Source organism: Oryctolagus cuniculus, chromosome 9 (assembly GCF_051225735.1).
Source record: "Oryctolagus cuniculus isolate XC-2025 breed Fujian yellow rabbit chromosome 9, ASM5122573v1, whole genome shotgun sequence".
Lineage (NCBI taxonomy): Eukaryota > Metazoa > Chordata > Mammalia > Lagomorpha > Leporidae > Oryctolagus > Oryctolagus cuniculus.
In genome coordinates this window covers 127944803-127964983 of record NC_142875.1, presented here as the reverse complement: position 1 = coordinate 127964983, position 20181 = coordinate 127944803, and the positions used below count along the sequence as shown (strand labels likewise).

Genomic DNA, 20181 nt, shown 5'->3' with positions numbered 1-20181 from the left:
AAGGAATCAGTAGTGCAGGGAAGGTGGCAAGGAATTGGTAGCCTGGCGGTAAATAAAGATACATGAGAGATGTGGTGGGCTCTTCCTGGAAGGGGTGCTTTCTGGAAGAAGTCGGGATCTCAGAGGTGGACGGAATCGAGCAGGCAGCCGGGAGAGAGTAAGTGCTTCAGGCACTGATAGGCAAAGCCTTGAGAGGCAGGTGGAAGATGGTGTTGAGAAGAGACGTCAAGACCAAGGGAGGTAGGCTTTGAATGCCAGCCTGAGCAGGTCAGGCTGTATTCTCTGGAGCTTTTACAGGTCCTGGAGCTAAGGAATTTGGGAGGCAACATTTTTGGCAGATTAATTTCCCCAGTGCCCGTGAACAAAGTGGGCTTGAGAAGACCCAGTGACCTCCCCTCCCACCTCCCGTGCCTCCTTCCAGAGACACTGCAGAAACACTGTGATGGGAGTGCCTCTTGCCACCAACAAGAGATTTCACTGTGTGTGTTCCAGTCTTCTCATTGTCTTTAAACATTGATGCTTTAAAATTATAGCTGTTTTCTACTTGTCTTTCTCCACCTGCCACATCAAATACATAAAAGCAGCATTAAACTATTTGCAGTGGCCTTTGATGTTGTAGCCCCTCCCCCATTTTTTCTTTTAAATATTTATTTATTTGCAAGGCAGAGCTACAGAGAGGCTGAGGCAGAGAGAGAAAGGTCTTCCATCTGCTGGTTCACTCACCAGTGGCCACAACGGCCGGAGCTGAGCTGGTCCTAAACTGGGAGCCAGGAGCTTCTTCCAGGTCCCCCACATGGGTATATGAGTCCAAGGACTTGGCCCATCTTGCACTGCTTTTCCAGGCTATATCAGAGAGCTGGATTGAAAGTGGAGCAGCCAGGACTCAAGCAGCACCCATACAGAATGCCGGCGCTGCAGGCAGTGTCTTTATCCACTACGCCACAGCGCCAGCCTCCCCCCCCCCCCAACTTGTTTTTAAGCCACTCCTTTAGTGGGCCTGTGTAATGTAACATAATGCTTTGCATATTAGCAGGAGTGATTATTTGGGGCCAGCACTTTGGCCCCTGCACCCACATGGGAAACCCAAAAGAAGCTCCAGGCTCCTGACGCCAGTCAGCCAAGTTCTGGCCGTTGTGACCATTTGGGGAGTGAACCAGTGAGTGGAAGGCTTCTCTCTTTCTATCTCTGCCTCTCTGTAACTCTGCCTTCCAAATAGATAAATAAATCTTTTTTAAAAAGATTTTTATATTTGAAAGGCAGAGTTAGAGAGAGAGGTAGAGACAGAGAGTTTTCCAAAAATGTGCTGGTTCACTCCCCAAATGGCCGCAGTGGCCGTAGCTGCGCCAATCCAAAGCCAGGAGCCAGGAGCTTCTTTTGGGTCTCCCAGATGTGTGCAGGGGCCAAGGATTTGGGCCATCTTCTCCTGCTTCCCCGGGCCATAGCAGAGAGCTAGATCAGAAGAGGTGCAGCTGGGACTAGAACTGGCGCCCAAATGGGATGCTTGCGCTTCAGACCAGGGCTTTAACTCGCTGTGCCACAGCACCGGCCCTAATAAATGAATCTTAAAAAAAAAAAAATTATCCTTTGTTAGTACTGATCATTGAGGACTCATGTCTTCAGTGAGAGAGAGAGAGGAGGGGAAGGAGCAGTAAGCAGGGAAGAATGTGTTGTGTTGTGTGTGTGTGTGTTGTGTGTATGCTGCCAGGAGGGTATTTCCTATTCTGAACAATGACGGTCAGCAGTGGTGGGATTTGTTGCAGTGTTTGTTACAGCCAGGATGAGTTGTTCTGGAGGTAGACTTGAAGGAGTAGTGGGTCCCGGGAGCAGAGGCTGGCTGTGCCTCACTGCAGCAGTTTACACCTACCCCGGCTCAGGCCTCCCCTTGGTGGGAAGATCAGTGCAGCCCTGAGTGCTGATTTGTGCACCCATGCCCGGCTGAGCTGAAGTCTGGCCACAGTGTCCAGCTTGTAGATTTTTCTGGTTGCAGTGCAGTATATTTGGTCTTCTCTTAATGCCATGGAAAGTAAGGTTTCCTGTTTTCCATATATTGTCTTGGGAAACTTAAAAAATAATTCATTATGAATTAAAGTTGTGGAAGATATTAAACTACAGAATAATTATTCTGGATAAAAACTTGAATTTGCATCTGTTTTGTTTTATTTGCTGAGGGTCAGGAATATCCTAGTGACTGTTCACAGGTACCTGTGAGGCTGAAACGAGGACACAGCAAAGTCTGCCTTAGTGAAGGAGCTCGGATGCTCTGCGGTAACTTGCTGCTTGTGTGCTGGGGTTGTAATCGCAGCCACTGGGGGGACCCCGCTTCCTGATTCAGAGGGCAACTTTGAAGCCCTGGTCAGCCTGGATCCTGTGTTACCATGCTCCTCAAGAACAGAAGAACTTTGCTGTGCCTGCCTCTGGTAACCGTATTGTTTTTCCAGGTCACAGTTCTTTCAGAGTCTGCAGCCTTGCTTTTCTTCTCCTCCTCAGGCATATTCAGAACATGAGCGAGATTAAGACTGATGTTGGCCGGGCTCGGGCGTGGATAAGGCTGTCTCTAGAGAAGAAGCTCCTGTCACAGCATCTCAAGCAGTTACTCTCTAACCAGCCCCTCACCAAGTAAGATACGGCCTTCTAAGACCTCCTGTTGCCCTGAACTGTGTAGTTACACAGCAGATCACTGCATGGACGTGGCTTCCGGGGCGTGAACTGACACGCCTGTGTACTCGCATCCTTCTTGCCTCAGAAACTCCTCCTTGACAAAGTGCTTGATCATTTCTGGGAGAAGACACCAAATAATTCACTGCCTTCTAAATAGAGGAGAGGCTAACTGGTCCATCCAAGCTGTCCATCAAATGCGAAAGAAATATGCAAGCCTCATAGTGCAAAACTCATAGCAAAACCTGGAGTGGAAGAAGAGCAGATGCAGCTCCAGAGTACAGGTCTTCTTCCGAGAGACCAGTCAAGGGTGTGTCCGTCAGCTGTGGGCTTCTCTAGTGGTTTCCCTTTCCTCTACTGAGGAGCCATGTTGGATGAAATCCATTGTCCAGGTTGCATAATCGGATCTAATGTGAAGGCAGAAGATGTTTAGCTGAGAATTCAGCAGAGGCATCAGACCTGACAGTTTGTTGGAATCCTGGCATGATAACCCAGTGCTTTTTGTACATCTGGCCCTGGGGCATTTGAGAATGAGTCTAACGTCCACAGAGTAGGTTTGATAAAGAATGCAGTGTGACAGAGAGCCTGACCTGGGTATCAGTGTCTGACTTCTCTTCTAATTATGAAAGTCATCCATGCCCATTGTGGCTATGGAACAGAGGAGAAAGTCAAGGTCATTTGTAATTCTGCTTCATAAAAAAGAACACCAAGTATCTCCTATGCTTGCTTTCTTCCATGCATTTTCTGTTAGTTGAGATTATGCTAAGTTGGCAATTCAGCATTGAGAAACATTTCACTGTACCACAGGAGTTGAATCTCTGACATCTGGAAACCTGTGTTCGAATTTTGCCTTTACTCTTTACTGTTTGAATGGCTTTACAGAGGATACCTGGTTTGTCTGTGTCTGTTTTCCTTATCCCTAAAATGAGGATGCTAAAATAATTACCTCATAGGATAGTCATGAGAAGTGTGTGTGCCTCAAAACACTTGGGAAAGCACTTAAATGTAAGTGTTCAATAAAATCTATGTATTATTTCTAGTAGGAGTAGTTTTTCTGTTAACAAAGCTTTCTAGATGATGGCACAAACAGTCCCAGCATATGCGAACATCAGGTATCCTCGCTGGGTAAATCCCACATGTGTGAGTAAATCCCACATTGTACACTGAATCCTTACACTGAATTTGAAAAGTAAACTTGATGAGATTAGAGATACGCCTGATTTAAAAGGTTGCGTGCTGAGTTTTCCGTCCCACAGTGTGAGAATGGCTGTACCCCGTGCCTGTGCACTCCTGCATCCTTGTTAGTTTGATCACCAAAGTGGACCCACGGGGGCTTCTTCCTTTAGCGACAAGTTAGATTGAAAGTGTTTTTATTAACCGTGGAGTGTTCGTCTGTGAATTTTTGGTTCTTTGAAGAATAAAGTTTCTCACCATTGTTTGTCTAAGTGGAGGTGTTTGCTTTTAATCAAGACACAATGGAAAGCAGGAAGAGCACTTCATACCATTGTTTGTGCTTGCCTGACCCTTCTAGGAAGCTCTACAAACGGTACGCTTTTCTGCGTTGTGAGGAAGAGCGCGAGCAGTTCCTCTACCACCTTCTCTCCCTCAATGCCGTGGACTACTTCTGCTTTACCAGCGTGTTCACCACCATCAGTAAGTCTGGAGAACCGCCTGGCGCAGGGACAGGCACCACATGACTAAAGGAATAAACGCATTTGAGCTTTAAAAGGGACATATATCCCAGTACAGTGAGCGCACCCAGATCTCCGCTAGGGAAGAAGCTGTTGCCCAGCTAGGAATGCTGCCCGTGACAGCCTCGGCTGTCAGCCTGGGTGGGGAGAGCACCTCCCTTCCACCAGCATCCGAGGACTGACCCCAGGGCGGTCCCTGATCCCCACTGCCCCCTCATTGAGACCACGATGTGACCAGCAAGCGTCTCCCTCACCCCATCCTGCTGGCTTTCTCACATGCAGGTCTAGGAGTAGCATTGCTTGCCAGTTTCTTCCTTTCTTTAAAGTTTGTTACAGTTACAGTTGTTTTTATTTTTTTACAAGTGAGAGTGGGGCAGATATTGTGGTTCACCAAGTTACACCATCGCTTAGGACGCTGTCATCCGACATTGGTATGCCAGTTGCAGTCCCAGATACTCCCAAGTTTGCTTTTTTTTTTTTAATAAAGATTTATTTATTTATTTGAAAGTTGGAGTTAAACAGAGAGAGAAGGAGAAGCAGAGAGAGAGAGATACATCTTCCATCTGCTGGTTCACTCCCCAGTTGGCTACAACGGCCGGAGCTGCGCCGATCCGAAGCCAGGAGCCAGGAGCTAGGAGCTTCCTCTGGGTCTCCCATGCAGGTGCAGGGACCCAAGAACTTGGGCCATCTTCTACTGCTTTCCCAGGCCGCAGCAGAGAGCTGGGTTGGAAGAGGAGCAGCCAGGACTTGAACCGGTGCCCAATGTGGTATTTTGGCACTGCAGGCGGCAGCTTTACCTGCTGCACCACAGCACCAACCCCACTCCCGAGTTTCTGATCCAGCTTCCTGCTAATGTTCCTGGGAGGCAGCTTCAGTTTGTACCACACATTTTGGGAGATCTGGATGGAGTTCCTAGCTCCTGACTTTGACCTGGCCTAGCACTGCCTCTCACTGGCATTTGAGTTGTGAACCAGTAGTAGATGAAAGATTTCTTTCACTAATACTCTTGACTTTCAAATAAAATAAATAAATATTTCAGAAAAAGAAAAAAAAAAAAAGGAACAGAGAAAGAGAAGTGTGTTCCAGCTATTGGTTCACTCCTCAGATGCCCACAACAGCCAGTGCTGGGCCAGACCAAAGCCAGGAGCTGGGAACTACATTCAGATCTCCCACATGGATGGCAGGGACCCCAAGTACTTGAGCCACCGCCTGCTGCCTGCTAGGTACCCCAGCAGGAAGCTGGGTCAGAAGCAGAGGTGCCGGGACTCCAGCTGGCTCTCAGATGCAGAATGTGGGCATCCTGAGCAGCAGCTCAACTACCGCACCGCATGGCCTGCCCTGTGCTTGCCGGTTTCTAACTCTGTCTGTGTTCCGGGAAAGCCAGTTGATGGGAAATGTCACCTAGGATGATGTAAAGAAATGTATTGAGTAAATATCCCAATATTGTATCTAAAACCTCTACATTCAAGGAATCAGTTTATAATAATTATAATAGGGGCTAGCGCTGTGGCGTAGCAGGTATAGCCAGCACCTGCAGCCCTGGTATCTTTGTGGGTGCTGGTTCAAGTCCCAGCTGCTCCATTTCTGATCCAGCTCCCTGCTAATGTACCTGGGAAAGCAGCAAAGGATAGCCCAAGTGCTTGGGCCCCTGCACCCACATGGGAGACCCGGAAGAAGCCCTGGCCGTTGGGAACATTTGGAGAGTGAACCAATGGATGGAAAAGCTCTCTGTCATTCCCTCTCTCTGTCTTTCCCTCTCTCTGTGTCTCTTTGTAACTCTGCCTTTCAAATAAATGAATAGACATAAAAAAAAAAAAAAAACTTACGTAACTGAACGTCCCTGAGCTTTGATGATTCAGGAAAACTTCAGGAGGAGATGCTGATGGGAGATGTGTTTTTGATGGAAAGCTGGATTACAACATTTATTCTTTATACCATTTCTAATCCTCACTTGCAGGAGGAGGTCCCTTCCCTCCTCTGGAGGACTTTTCCTTGCATCACTTAGGAATTGTGTTCAACTACAGGGATCAGAAACTTGAAAAGCAGGGGTTGAAGCCACTGATTTTTCTTGCATAATAAGAAGTCTCAAGGCGGGCAGCTTGCTGTGCTGTCCTGACTCCACCCCGTCCCTTCTCTTCTGCACCCTCTGTGCGTGCTGGTTGCCTCATGGTCGCAGGGGGGTTCTTAGCACAGCTTGCAGCAGGAAAGAGGGTGGGGGGCAGGATCTGTGCCAGAAAAATAGTTTTCTCAAAAAGATCCCAGTAGCATCACTGTCACGTCAGTGGCCAGAACTGTGTAGATCTTGGCTTGATAGTCTCTGCTGGAGGCAGGCAAGGAAAAGGGAGCTGGAGTGGCTCCCGGGCCAGCCTCTGGTACCTGCCGAGACACTGTCTATCAGGCGACTGTGGAGTCGGAGTCTGAGATGTTCTACAGTTTTAACAGAGAGGAAGTAGCTGCAGGCTTCCTGCACCTGAATAGCTGTTTTAGTTGGAGGACTTGAGACACTTCATGGAAGAAGTCACATGAGTTCATAACAGCGCTTTCTTGTACTGAAACTGAAGTCACCGTGGGTTCTTCACAGCCACGGAACTGCTCACCCAAACTGGCGTTGTTCTGCAGCTCTCGTAGTCCTGGCACTGGAAGGAACGAGAGAGGTCTAGGGCACCAGGAATGAAGCCTTACACTGACCTCCGCCGGTGCCAGTCTCCAACCCTCTTGATTCCAATGGTTATAAACCATGACAAGGGTGCTCTTCCCTGTGACACTGTCTCTCCTTCAGCTAAAATACATGGACAGAAAGCGAGGTTATCTGCCTAGCATAAATCAAGTCGTTTATGTAAAATCAGGGAAACGAACTGTCTGTCCCCTCCTTTCCCTCACCTGTGAATGCTGGTCATGAGCTCCTAGAGTGAGGCTGGGCCTGGGTCCCTGATCCAGGAAATGTCTTTTCATCCCATGTGTTAACCTTGCAAGGGGGCGGGGGGTGGGGGTGGAGGGTGGGCTTTGACATGCCCTCCTATAGCCAGAGAAGCAGAAGTCCCCAGGACACCAACAGGAAAGACTAATTCCAGCCTATTTCTTTAAATAAATAAAACTTTTGGCTCTGAAGGACAGAAATTTGCTGATGGGCCTGCACCACCCCGTTTCTTGGAGGGATGGGATTGGGGCACAGCGGGATTAGGATACACTGGCATTTGAGATGCCTGCATCCCTTATCTGAGTGCCAAGTCCCGTGTCCACTTCAGATCCAGCTTCCTGCTAATGCACCTGGGAGGCAGCAGGTGACGGCTCAAGTTCTTGGGTTCCTGCTGCCCACCTGAGAGACCCAGATGGAGTCTCTGGCTCCTGGCTTCACAGTCTGGTCCAGCCCCAGCTGTTGCGGGCTTGTGGGGAGTGAACCAGTGGGTGAAAGATCTTTTTGCATCTCTGCCTTTTAAATAAATAAATCTTGTAAAGAGAGAGGAGAGAGAGTAGGTAGTGTCTTTCTTGTTCCACTTTTGAGCTAAGGGCTGTGATGGGATGGTGCCATCTAGTGGGTGCCTGGGGAAGAGCCCGCGGAAGGGAGAGCATCTCACACTTTATTGAATGTCCTAGGCTCCTCTTACAGGAATGAAGTTCCCCTGAATGCTTGTCAGGTTGTGATTTGCAGACTTTACAGCATGTCCAGGGTAGAGGTGCCATCATTTGTTATTCATGGCGTTGAATACCATGCTGTAAACTTGGGATGGGAAGGTTATAAAGTACAGAGCAGTAAAGCCCTGCCCAGGGAAATTGGTTATGAGATGCTGGCCAAGAAGTCACCTGCCCCTCTTTTCATATGAAACTGCGTTGGTAACCATTTTACCAACCCAGTTTGCACTCAGTTGATTTTAAAACACACTAACCTGTGAAAATAATACAGAGCAACCCCAAAAGTCATAGGAATTACTGGAAAACTCCAGACGAGTCCACTTGCCCAGCGCACACAGTAAGCCGGTCACTGACAGTCAGGCTAGTGGGGCAGAGTAGGTGTGCATTGCAGTGCACAGCACTAGGAGCAGGGCAGCTGCCCCTCAGTTCCCAAACTCCCCGAGGGAGTCACTGCAGGGAACCTCACAGTGGAAAGCTGAGGGTGGGAGTGCAGGTTCAGCACGTGCACAGGGTCTCGCTTGGTCAGCGGTGCTTGTGGCCTCCCTTGGATTCGCCTGCGATACTGTGTTCTTTGTGCGGAAAAGCGGGCCCAGACAGTATGGGGCTGCATGCTTCCTTCCCTGGGCCTGGAACACGCCCCCCTCAGCAGAGGAACCCCTCGAGACAACACCGACCATTACTGGAGAGTGTTGCAGGGCCAGTCGCCACACTCCCCCAGCAGCCATAGAGAAAGGGTGAGGACACCTTAAGCCGAGGGTGGGAAACTAGGAGGCTGCGAATTGCTGATATCGTCTATCTGCCTTCGAAACACTTGTATCAGGGTTTGATTTCAAAACACCGTATGGCGCAGCATTCGTATCCTCAGGGGTTCAGGTTGTTTATGAATTTCCAGGGCTGCACATCCCATGCTTGTAGGTGACAGTGCCATCGGTCCAGGGTGATGTGCGTGCGTGGAGTCCACCACCACGAGTACTGGGACCTGGATCTCATCATCCTAGCCTGGGGGAGGTTCTGATCTCATCTTCGTATGAAAGAGTATTTTTAAGATAGAGCGAGACGAGCCGTTTGTCTGTGAAAGCCGGCGGAGCTCTCGATACATCTTTGTGAGCAGGAGGACTTGGTTCCAGTTCTGCACTGATGCCTGTGTTTCCTCTCAGTGATCCCGTACAGGTCCGTGATCATCCCCATCAGAAAGCTGAGCAACGCCATCATCACCTCACACCCCTGGATCTGTGTGTCCGGAGAGCTGGGGGACACGGGAGTCATGCAGATCCCCAAAACTCTTCTGGAGATGACCTTTGAGGTAGGCTGGCGGACGGCCTTTCTAGTGGAAAGTGTCCTCGTGGTTCTGGGGAAGCCTTCTGATTCTGCTGTTGCAGTGTCCTTGAATCACAGAAAGTAAAGGGACATGCAAGTGTGCAGGGCCATTTTTGTGATGATGTTGTCTTAAGCAGCGTACAGCAGTTTGTTTTGTATTCACCTTGTTTGTTGTTAAGCTCCACTTTGCTCCATGTGCTGGGCTTGACCAGGACCCACTGTGTGATGCCCGGTTCTAGCCCAGGACCAGGCCAGTAGGGAACAGCACGGCGAGTTCATGCCTCGCTGCCTGAACCTCGCCATCCTGGGACAGGAGGAACAGGAGAGCCGGCTCCTGGACCACATGATGACACGTACAGGGTAATTTCAGAAGAACACCTCCAGATATAACAGTCAGTGTTGAGGTATCGGCAATGAAGTAGTTTGTGTGTGTGAGCGCACTTGCAGGCTAATGCTGCTAGCCAGCCAGCTGTTGATTCAGGAGGAGGTTGTAGCAACTGCGTGTAAGTTCTCCTGTTCATTGGGATGTTGGAACAGCAGTTTCTACCAGCAGTCATAATACCCGTCAAAGGACCCATTTTGGCCATATGTCACAGGCCCACAGTTGTCTGTATATAAAATGTTAAAACCCATGGCTTTTCCTTGCCCACCAGTTAGAGTAGAGACTACATTGCTAGGACACAAACTGCCTTGTAAGGCCATTATTGCTCTTTTCAAACTCCCTCTCTTCTCTTTTTTTAAGGTTTATTTATTTATTTGAAAGAGTAACAGCGAAAGTGAGAGAGAGAGAGATCTTCCATCTGCTGGTTGTCTCTCCAAGTGCCTGCAACAGCCAGAGCTGGGCCAGGCCAAAGCCAGGGGCCAGGAACTCTATCCAGGTCTCCCGTGTGTGGCAGAACCCCAGTACTTAAGCCATTATTGTGAACCTTCCAGGCACATGAGCAGGAAGCTGAGTTGGAAGTGGAGTAGCCAAGACTCAGAATGGCACTCCAGTATGGGACGCGTGTGTCCCAAACAGCAGTTTGGCCCGCTGCAGCTCAGCAGCTGCCCTCCGTTTACCTGCTTCCCCTGCAAGATGCTACCCTCTGAGTCGTGAGTCTCAGCTGAGATGCTGTGGTGCCGTCTCACTGTGACACAAGGAAATCAAGCGCTTTAAGACCTCAGAGCTCTCGTGTTCCCACAGCACAAAGTCGGTTGTAGTCTGTGATCTTTCCATTATCAGATTTTAGAAGTCAGACTTAATCAGCATTCATTTTTACGATTCCTGTTATCACTACTTTACGTTATACTTGTCCACAAAAGGCCAGTTAGGACATTGATAACTACAGTAGTAGTTTCAGTTATGTGGGTCAACCACAGTCAGAATATATGGCATGGGAAGTTCCAGAAGTAAGCAATTTGTAAGTTTAAATTGTGTGCCACCCTGACCGGTGTGATGAAATCTTACACTGCCTGGCCCAGGATGTGACTCCTTCCTTTGTTCAGTGTATTTGCTTCCAGCCGTAGGTCGCTTAGATCCACTGTTAGTAATATAGCATAGCGTTTCTGTGGATAACTTTATTTTGCTTAACAGTGGGCCCCAAGCACAAAAGCCGTGATACGGAGGAGGCCCTGGGCATACAGCATGAAAGGACAGATGCGCTTGGTCCTGTGCGGCAGCACAGAGGGGCACGGGAGAAGACATGGTGTTACGTAGTTCGGTGCAGTGGAGCTTCGGGCACCCTCCGGCTCTTGGGACATATCCCTAGGGTGGGGGCCTGCGGTATGCCTCCTCCAAATAGCAGCTTCACGGCCTCCCAGTAGATGCCACTGGAGGGCATTTCTGCCTTAGTGTTGTATGGAAACAGAAAGGTGGCCATGTGGTGAGATTTTTAGGTCACTAGTTGTTTTTGCAGTCTCTCTGGAAGTGGGTTTAAATACTCTCCTTTTCTACTCTGCAGTTCCTCTCATTCCTCACTGCATCACCATCTCCATGATTCTTCTGGGTTCCCCAAGTAGAATCTCCTTTCCTTTGCTGGTGTTTTTAAGCACTCGCTGTGTGTCTGGCCTAACACCTGTGCAGCCCACCTCATTTGGTAGTCCGTAGCCTTGTGTTTCCTGTTGTGTTGCGCAGGGGCTCCCTGAGCGCGGGGACAACAAGCGAATGTGTGTGTAGCTGAGCACGTTGTACAGGATGGGTCACTGCAGTTAAGCTGCACATCCTGTCATGTGCTATGGCCACAGCTGAGGGGGAGGGGTGGAAACAGGTGAGTAACCAGCGTCGTGTTCCTACAGTGCCAGAACCTGGGGAAGCTGACCACTGTCCAGATCGGTCACGACAACTCAGGGCTGTTAGCCAAATGGCTGGTGGACTGTGTCATGGTCAGAAATGAGATCACAGGACATACGTACAGGTGAGCAAGTGGCCTTGGGAGCTGTGAGTTCCTTGTTTTGTGACTCTAGGCAAGAAAAGGTTTAAAATTGCTTTCAAAGTGTCCTCACTGTATTCTGAATTTTAGTTTTATTTTGGGTTTTTATTTTGTTATGTTTTCTTTTTGTTTATATAATACAGAACTGTCCCCAAAAATACTTTTCTAAAAAACAGATTGCATTTGTTGTTCTTGCTTAGTCCACAAATGTTGAAAAGATTGCTTTAACTCTGAGAAAAAAGGAACAACAAAGCTCAAAATAATTTCAGTAAGAGGAAAAGATCTCTTGGATTCCGTTAGTTACAGCCAGCACAACTCTGTGGGTGCATGTTCCTGTGTTGTCCTGTGACCTAACTCTCAGATTAATTTGCAGTTTGAAAATATTCCTTCATGAATAGTTAGCGTAGCAGTTAAGATGCTTGTGACCTGTGTCATGGTTACCAGGATTCAGTTCCCAGCTGGCGCCTCTGGCTCCCGACTCCAGCTTCCTGCAGGCCCTGGGAGGCAGCAGCAATGGCTTGAGTAGTTGGGTTCCCGTCACCCACATGAGAGACCTGGATTGCATTCTTCGTTGCAGGCTTCAGCCCCAGACTAGGCCTGGCCATTGTGGACATACAGGGAGAGAACAGGCAGATGGGCGTTCTATCTGTTATCTTTTTCTTTTTCTGCCTCTCAAATAATAAAATTAAAGCTTTATACATTCTTTCCAAAACTAAGTGGAGAGTTTTGATATAGACTAGGAAAAATAAGGAACTCTTGATACTGGAGGATGTTGATGACAATTTGTAACACAGTAGGAAAATGTCATTTTTTAACCTTTTTTAAAGATTTATTTATTTATTTGAAAGGCAGAATGATAGAGGGAGAGAGAGAGAGAGATTCCATTTGCTGGTTCACTCTTCTAATGCTCACAGCTAAGACTGGACCAGGCCAAAACCAGAAGCCAGGAATTCCATCCAGGTCTCCATCATGTGCTACCTCCCAAGTACGTTCACAGCAAGCTGGATTGGAAGCAGGCAGTGGGGACTTGCAGTGGGGACCCTGGTGGGCTGCGGGAGGCCCAGGTGGCAGCTGAATCAGTGTGCTACAGCACCTGCCCCCGTCATCCTGTTTCGGAGACTCATACTGAAGTGTTTTTAGGAATTAAATCTTTAAAATACCTCAACAAAAAACGAAAGTGAAACATGATAAAATACAAGTCTATGTGGAAAGAATATGCGTATCTGACAGGACAGGGGTCTTCAGAACGTTGTTGGAAAATGCATGTTATGAAAAAACCACGCATAGATGTCGAAAAAATTTTGTACCAAAGCAAACTTACCTTTTCATTGCATTTGACCATGAACTTTTTAAAGTATCTTTATGCTATCCTCTGCTTTTCTAATTTTTGAAAGATTTCTTAATTAGATAACAACCCAGCCCCTAGGCAGTAGAAGGATGGGCCTTATGCCAGTGCCACTTTTTAAAGACTGGCCGTTTCCTTGTGACTTCTCAGATTCCCCTGTGGGCGGTGGCTGGGGAAAGGCATTGATGACGGGAGCCTGGAGAGAATCCTCATTGGAGAATTGATGACGTCGGCCTCTGACGAGGACCTGGTCAAGCAGTGTCGGACTCCACCCCAGCAGAAGTCTCCCACCGCGGCACGGAGACTGAGCATCACTTCCCTGACAGGAAAACCTGCCAGTGAGTTACATTTTAATTGTCCAGTGTGCCTTGCATGTCACAAGCTCCGTGTGGCCATTTGGGGTGGGCGTTGTGGTGCAGCAGTTAAAGCCACATCCCGTAGCACAGTGCTGACTCGTGTACTGGCTACTCTGCTTCCAGTACAGCGTCCTGCCAGTGCATCTGGGAGGGCAGTGGCTGATGACCAAGTAACCGGGTTCCTCGTCCGTGTAGGAGATCTGGATGGAGTTCCTGGCTCCTGGCTTTGGCCTGGCCTAGCCCTGGCTATTGCAGCTATTTGGGGAGTGAACCGGTGGATGGAAAATCTCTGTCTCTCCTTCTCTCTCTGTAACTCTGCCTTTCAAATAAATAAATAAATAAATCTTTTTTTTTTTTAATTTTTTTTTTTTTGACAGGCAGAGTGGACAGTGAGAGAGAGAGACAGAGAGAAAGGTCTTCCTTTGCCGTTGGTTCACCCTCCAATGGCCACCGCGGCCAGCGCGCTGCGGCCAGCGCACTGCGCTGATCCAATGGCAGGAGCCAGGAGCCAGGTGCTTATCCTGGTCTCCCATGGAGTGCAGGGCCCAAGTACTTGGGCCATCCTCCACTGCACTCCCTGGCCACAGCAGAGAGCTGGCCTGGAAGAGGGGCAACCGGGACAGAATCCGGCGCCCCAACCGGGACTAGAACCCGGTGTGCCGGCGCCGCTAGGCGGAGGATTAGCCTACTGAGCCACGGCGCCGGCCTAATAAATAAATCTTTTTAAAAAAGAAAAGTAAAAATTGAGGGGCCGGCGCTGTGGTGTAGCAGGTAAAGCCACCACCTGCAGTGCTGCTATTCCATATGGGTGCCAGTTTGAGTCCCAGCTGCTCCACTTTGGATCCAGCTCTCTGCTATGGTCTGGAAAGACAGTAAAAGATGGCCAAAGTCCTTGGGCCCCTGTACCCACATGGGAGACCCGGAAGAAGCTCCTGGCTCCTGGCTTTGGATCAGTGCAGCTCTGGCTGTTACAACCACTTGGGATGTGAATCAGTGGATGGAAGACTTCTCTGTCTCTTTGCCTCGGCCTCTCTGTAACTGCCTTTCAAATAAATAAACATTAAAAAGAAGAAAAAGAAAGAGGGGCTGGCACTGTGGCGCAGTGGGTAAAGCTGCCACCTGCAGTGCCAGCAACCCTTATGGGTGCTGGTTGTAGTCCCAGCTACTCCACTTTCAATCCAGCTCCCTGCTATTGTGCCTGGGAAGGCAACAGAAGATGGCCCAGGTGCCTGGGCCTCTGCACCCACGTTGGAGATCCAGAAGAAATTTCTTGCCCCTGGCTTTGGACTGGGCCAGCCCTAGTCATTACAGCCATTTGTGGAGTGAACCAGCAATTCAAAGATCCATCTTTCTGTCTGCTTCTCTCTATCTGTAACTGTCTTTCTAATAAATAAATAAATCTTTCAAAAATATATAAATAAATGATATTGTTTAAAAAAAAAGAGAAGCAGAACTGAGACTCAGGCCAGACGCTTCAGTGTGGGCTGCAGGTGTTCAGTGTGGCATCTTAACCAGGACGCCAGACGCTGACCACACTTCTGTCTTTTCCTCACTCTTGGAGCATGGTGGGCCGTGGCAGGTTAGGTGTCACGCAGCCAGCACACCAGCTCCCTGGGGGAGGGCGGCTGAGAGGAGCAAGCTTGAGCAGAGACACACGGGCAGCCAGGAAGGGACCAAGTCCCACAGGGTGCCTGCCTCTTCCTGTAATCATAGCAGCAAGACTCCTAACTCCAGGTCTGCCACCCAGAGCTTCAGAAGCCACGGTGCGTGCCCCAGAGGGCCTCAGAGGCAGGGGCGTGAAGGAGCATCCAGGCAGCCACGCTGGGGTCTGGGGCTTCCCCCACCTCACTCCCCCTGATAGCGCATTCCGTGTTCTCCACGAGATGTGTGTTGTCCCTACTTTCAGTTAAGGAAACAGAGGAAGTGAGACCTCGGTGAGGGTGACCTAGTAGGAGTAGAAAGGCTGGCGTTTTTTTGTTTGTTTGTTTAAGATTTATTTTATTTATTTTGAAAGGCAGAGTTAGAAGGAGAGAGGGAAAGCTAGAGAGAGAAAGATCTTCCATCCACTGGTTCATTCCCAAAATGACTGCAACGGCCAGGACGGGGCCAGGCTGAAGCCAGGAGCTTCTTCCAGTTCTCCTATGTGGGTACAGGGGCGCAAGTACTCGGGCCCTCCTCTGCTGCTTTCCCAGGCACATTAGCAGGGAGCTGGATCAGAAGTGGAGAAGCTGGGAATAGAACTGGTGCCCATATGGGATGCTGGCACTGCAGGTCGTGGTTTAACCCACTGCACCCCAGTGCCAGCTCCAAGGGTGGCATTTGCACCCAGGCATCTCTGTGGGTGCATTCACTGTGGGTGGCCCTGCCAGTGGCCAGTCTGCATGTACAAGTGCCGTGTTTCTGCACAGGTGGACACAGTTGGTACCCTAGAGTTTTTCTGTCTCACCCGAGAATGCAGCACCTGTTCATTATTTTACAGAACCCAGTGCTGGGCAGATCCAAGAAGGAATTGGAGAAGCCGTGAACAATATTGTGAAACATTTTCACAAACCTGAAAAAGAGGTATTGGGGCCATAACATTTAGAATGGTGGGACTTCAAAAGCCCTTTACACCTGACGGGGCGATGCACAGGGCCGCACTCTTCCCTGTAAGCTTCCTGTCAGAGGCTGCGTGCGGGCGTGTCTGGTCCCTCCCCTGGGCCCTCATTGCGCTGGCGCTGCTCAGACAGATGCAGCAGATTTTCCTGGACTCTGTGTTCTTCTCCACAGAGAGGAAGCCTCACGGTCCTGCTGTGCGGGGAAAATGGCCTGGTGGCCGCTCTCGAGCAGGTGTTCCACCATGGGTTCAAGTCTGCCCGCATCTTTCACAAGAACGTCTTCATCTGGGACTTCATAGGTAACTGAGGGCGATGTGTGTTGTCAGGCCTCTTAGGAAAATTCAGCAACCCCAGAATTTGAGTGAATAAAGGTTCGCATTAAGGGAGTATGTTCTTAGAAACAAATACCCAATAAGCACTGCTTTTCATTCACTCAACAAATGATTTTAGTGCACAGTATCCCAGACGCGACTCTGGATGCTCGAGACACGCACCAGTAAACAAAACAGAAGTCCCTAAGGCTGACAAACTTGCATTCAGATGGGTGTAGGGGAGCAGACAGCACACAAAAGCAGAACAAGGAGGAGCTGATTGAGTGTGGCAGCAGTCAGTCATCTGGAAGAAACAGCGTGGAGTGAGGAAGTGGAGTGAGAGTGCTCCTGTGATGGGTGGCTGTGGGCCCAGGCCGCGGAGGGGGCAGGGAGCCGTGTGGGAGGAGGGTGAGAGGACTGCCCACGCACAATGTGTCCTGCCCAGTGGGGCTGAGCCGGTGAGGAGATCAGAGATCCCGAGGACGTGGCCTTCACCCTGAGTGAAGCAGAAGCCCCTGGAAGGCTTTGAGCTGAGAAGCAACATCATCTATTGTTAAAGGACTTTGTAGCTCTTAGCCAGGAGGGGACCACTAGCCACACGTGACTTTGAGTCCAAGTCGACTTAGCTTGGGCTGTGGTGAACACTGGTTTCCCTAGCCCTGCTGCCATGTTCCACTGCTTAGGAGCCTCTTGTTCCTGGTGGCTGCCCAGCTAGGCCTCGCAAGGTGGAGACGTTTGTCTCAGAGCGCTCCCTGGGCTGCTGGGGCCCAGCAGCTGCGCCAGCTGGCCGGACTTGGTGCTCTGTGGCTGGTCTGCCGCTCTTCCGGAACCCCCAGTTTCTCTAATGGGGCGATCAGTCACTCTGTGTTCTAGAAGTCAGGCCTAAATGGGGTGGGTGATTTCATCTACCACACACGTTTCAGACAAAGAAGAGTTGACAGAGCAGGGACCCAGGAGTGGCTTTTGTTTTGTTTTGTTCCTCGTGGACCGGCTAGGCCCTTGGCGCCCCTGCCTTGGGGGTGTGCAGCATCCTGTCTCTCCCCACGTGGCTTACTCAGACGCAGAGTGCTAGCCAGGCACTCTCTTTCCAGAACAGAGGAGACTGTCTTAGTGGCTACTGCACCACTTCTAGTTCCTCCTAGAAGGTTCCAGTCTGAGAATATTCTGCGTTTCTTTTTTTTTTTTCTTTTTTGCTACTTCATGAAGGCATTTGAAAAAAAGTAAACTTTCCAACATTCTGGAACGCAGTCCAGATTAGAAAGTAAGTTCTTGTGAGCGTGTTGTTCTGCCATGAGGCATTACCGCTGGACCTTGCTCTGAAGGCAGTGATGAGCAGTGACGTAGGCTTCAGGGTGTGCAGTTTCACACAGCGTCATCAGCATTCCCGGAACACACTGCTGAGTGTCTCTGTGTGCGCAGTGCCGGCGTGTGTCGTGATGGGATTCTGGTTTCCTTCCCCAGAGAAAGCGGTTGCTTACTTTGAAACCACTGACCAGATTCTGGACAGTGAAGATGATGTCCTTACTCAGAACTCATCCTGCAGAACCTTCTGCCACTACGTGACCGCCATCAACACCGCACCCAGGAGCATCGGAAAGGATGGCAAATTCCAGATTCTCGTTTGCCTTGGAACACGGTATTAAGCTGGTTTTTTCCTTCGCTGTCTCCGCTGCCTGTTGAATGAGAATCCAGGAGGATGTTTGCCCAGCGTTACCCCTTCAAAGCCCTCCCTTGGGTTTTTGATTGTGAGATGGCCGTTTTCTGGGTACCCTCCTGTCACTTCACCACTACCACACGAAGTAGCAGCCAGTCTTCCCATTGAATAGACACTTAAGACACAGACACACTGGCAGACTTTCCCAAGGCCAACAGCAAGAAAGAGAGCCAAGATTCACAGCCAGCCCCAAAAGTCCTAGAGAGGTCATGACTAGGAGCAGGGATGACCGGACATACCTCCACACACATGTGCGAACTCACTGTGTAGACCCTGCATGGTGTCATACGCTACTGTATTGCTTTTAGTTTAATAACATTGTGGGTGGGCTTCTTGCTATATAAATGTCAGCTCTTTAAGACTGTTCCCTACCCCTTTATTATTTTTTGAACTTTTATTTATCTTTATTTTATTTGAAATGCAGAGAGAGGGGCTGGTGCTGTGGTGTAATAGGCTAAACCTCTGCCTGCGGCACTGGCATCCCATATGGGTGCTGGTTCGTGTCCTGGCTGCCCCTTTGCCTATTCAGCTCTCCACTGCTGGCCTGGGAAAGCAGTGAAATAAGGCCCGAATACTTGGGCCCCTGTACCTGTGTCAGAGACCCGGAAGAAGCTCCTGGCTCCTGGCTTTGGATCAGCCCAGCATTTGCTGTTGCGGCCATTTGGGGAGTGTACCAGCAGATGGAAGACGTTGCTCTCTGTCTCTCCCTCTCTCTTTTTGTAACTTTACCTCTAAAATAAATAAATAAAATCTCTTTAAATAATGGAAAAAAGGAAATGCAGAGAGACAGAGGGAGATGTTATATCTACTGGTTCACACCCAAAATGCCCACAACAGCCAGGGCTGTGCCATGCTGAAGCCAAGAGCCAAGAACTCCATCCAGGTCTTCCACATGGGTGGCAGAGGCCCAGGTACTTGAGGCATGACCTGCTGCCCCCGAGGGTGCACGACAGGAAGAAGCTGGAATTAGAAGCAGAGCCAGAACTTGAGTGGCGGTGCTCTGATAAGGAATCCCAGTCAGTGCCGTAACTGCTGTGCCCGACACCTTCCCCTTTAGTTTTTGAAAATAGCACCTACAATTAATTTTTAAACATGTGTGCATATTCATTGATGTATTTGAGAGAGAGAGAGAGAGGCATGCATCTGTTGGTTCATACACATACGCACAGTGGCCTGAGCTAGTCCAGGGCCAGAGCGAGAAGGCAGGAACAGCCGTGGCCTCTGCGGTGAGAGCACAAACCCAGCTCCTTGCTGTTGCCGCCGTGTCCGGGGTGCACATCCGCAGGGAGCTGGAGCCCGGGCACTTCAGCGTGCGACGCAGGCATCCCAACCAGCGTCTGAACCAGCAGGCTCCATGCCTGCCCCACTTCCCCTAGTGCTAACAGTTCTCTGGGTTGCAGGCAATGGAACACACACACCCTTAGTTTTTGTTGTTTTTAGGCTACTTGAGATTCAGAATGATCTGGTTCTGGGTACGCTGGTCACGAGAGGCACGGGGGAGGGTGCTGAGTGAGGACATCCTGGGAACTCGCAGCGGGGTGCAGTGCCCAGTGTGACGAGGAAACATTGAGGGGGTGAGGTTCTGTCCTCCCGACTCGGAAAGTTCATACAGCTGAGTTCCGTGTTTCTTCTGAGGAAAAGGGACCACGTTATAGCTGTGCTTTTAAAGTTCTTTTTGAGCATGATCTTGTCTCCTCTTATCTCTGTGCTGTTACCATTTATCAGGCCAATGCTTATAAAGTCTCCTTAATGTTTGTCTGCTTTGCCTTTGTTCCCTACCTTGTGATGAAGGGGGGAAATGGAATTCTCTGCTCTTTTGTTGTTTCTGAAGATTTGTTTATTTGACAGAGTGACAGAGAGAGTTCTTTCCTCGCTTGGTTCATTCCCCAAATGCCCAGAGAAACCAGATCTAGGTCAGACCAAAGCCAGGAGACAGGAAACACCATCCTGGTGCTTGACTTGGGTGGCAGGGGTTCAAGGACCCGGGCTTATCTGTTGCCTTCTCAGGCACATTAGCAGGGAGCTGAATTAGAAGCGAAGTAGCTGGGACTTGAACTGGCACTGCAGTTTGGGATGCCGGTGTTGGCAAGCCACAGCTTAATGTGCTGCTCCGCAGTGCTGGCCCCGGTCACTGCTATTTAATGTGATCTTCAGCAG

The 20181-nt window shown here is 49.6% G+C and overlaps 1 protein-coding gene across 4 annotated transcripts in view; it reads left to right on the top strand.

The window, feature by feature from the left end:
* Nucleotides 1-20181, top strand: part of DENND5B (DENN domain containing 5B) — a 207263-nt gene that overhangs the window by 182318 nt on the left and 4764 nt on the right. For all 4 annotated transcript variants that reach the window (XM_070049612.2, XM_070049610.2, XM_070049608.2 and 1 more), the window contains 8 exons: nucleotides 2488-2616; nucleotides 4187-4308; nucleotides 9134-9279; nucleotides 11568-11686; nucleotides 13197-13384; nucleotides 15882-15964; nucleotides 16172-16298; nucleotides 17772-17946. In XM_070049612.2, the coding sequence (XP_069905713.2) occupies nucleotides 2488-2616; nucleotides 4187-4308; nucleotides 9134-9279; nucleotides 11568-11686; nucleotides 13197-13384; nucleotides 15882-15964; nucleotides 16172-16298; nucleotides 17772-17946 (1089 nt within the window). The remainder of the gene's footprint in view (nucleotides 1-2487; nucleotides 2617-4186; nucleotides 4309-9133; nucleotides 9280-11567; nucleotides 11687-13196; nucleotides 13385-15881; nucleotides 15965-16171; nucleotides 16299-17771; nucleotides 17947-20181) is intronic.